The sequence below is a fragment of the Acanthisitta chloris genome, unplaced genomic scaffold (assembly GCF_000695815.1).
Source record: "Acanthisitta chloris isolate BGI_N310 unplaced genomic scaffold, ASM69581v1 scaffold43134, whole genome shotgun sequence".
Lineage (NCBI taxonomy): Eukaryota > Metazoa > Chordata > Aves > Passeriformes > Acanthisittidae > Acanthisitta > Acanthisitta chloris.
The window spans coordinates 27214-27814 of record NW_008671774.1 but is presented as its reverse complement, the minus strand read 5'-3'; the positions used below and the strand labels follow the sequence as shown (position 1 = coordinate 27814).

The 601-nt window shown below is 39.1% G+C and overlaps 1 protein-coding gene across 1 annotated transcript in view; it reads right to left on the bottom strand.

The window, feature by feature from the left end:
* LOC103801782 (probable phospholipid-transporting ATPase IIB) overlaps positions 1-601 on the bottom strand; it is a gene marked incomplete at its 5' end in the record, with an annotated part of 38993 nt that overhangs the window by 12853 nt on the left and 25539 nt on the right. Inside the window, one exon of the mRNA XM_009074210.1 lies at positions 361-459. Coding sequence (XP_009072458.1) covers positions 361-459 — 99 coding nt within the window. The remainder of the gene's footprint in view (positions 1-360; positions 460-601) is intronic.

Sequence of the window (601 nt, the reverse complement as noted above, 5' to 3'; positions counted from 1 at the left end):
TCTTTCTTCATGGCTCAACACCTCACACAGACTCCTATCACTTTCAGAAATACCTTACTATGTCCATTGTATAGGTGAAGACTGTAAAACACATGTTGAACCTGGATTACTCAAACACAGCTACAAACACTTCTGAGGCATATCAACAAACCTGGAAACAAGCACCCTTAAAGAGAAGCAATGCCTTGTAATTCTACAGCCTTGAATAGCAACCTAAGTACTACTCTCTTGACCATAATCTTGACACTCAGTACAATAATCCAACAATTTTCAACAACCTGCAAACTACTGATCAAATACAGCAACATCATTATTAGCTGTCCACTGATGATCCAACAGAAAAGTTGGAACTATACTTACGGGTCTGAAAATGTGAATATCTTGAGTTCTAGACACTAAGTGCGAACTTTTTGCAATGCAAGTTGCTGTCTCCAGTTTATCTCCTGTTAACATCCATATCTGCAAAATAATGTAGAAGTTTACTCCTTTGGACATTAATGTGTCTGTTCTCCAAATCAAGTCAACAGTTGTGCTTTCACCGTGCACCACTGAAAGGAGCCTGCCTCTGTCCTCTTTTGCACCCTCCCTTCAAGTATTTATA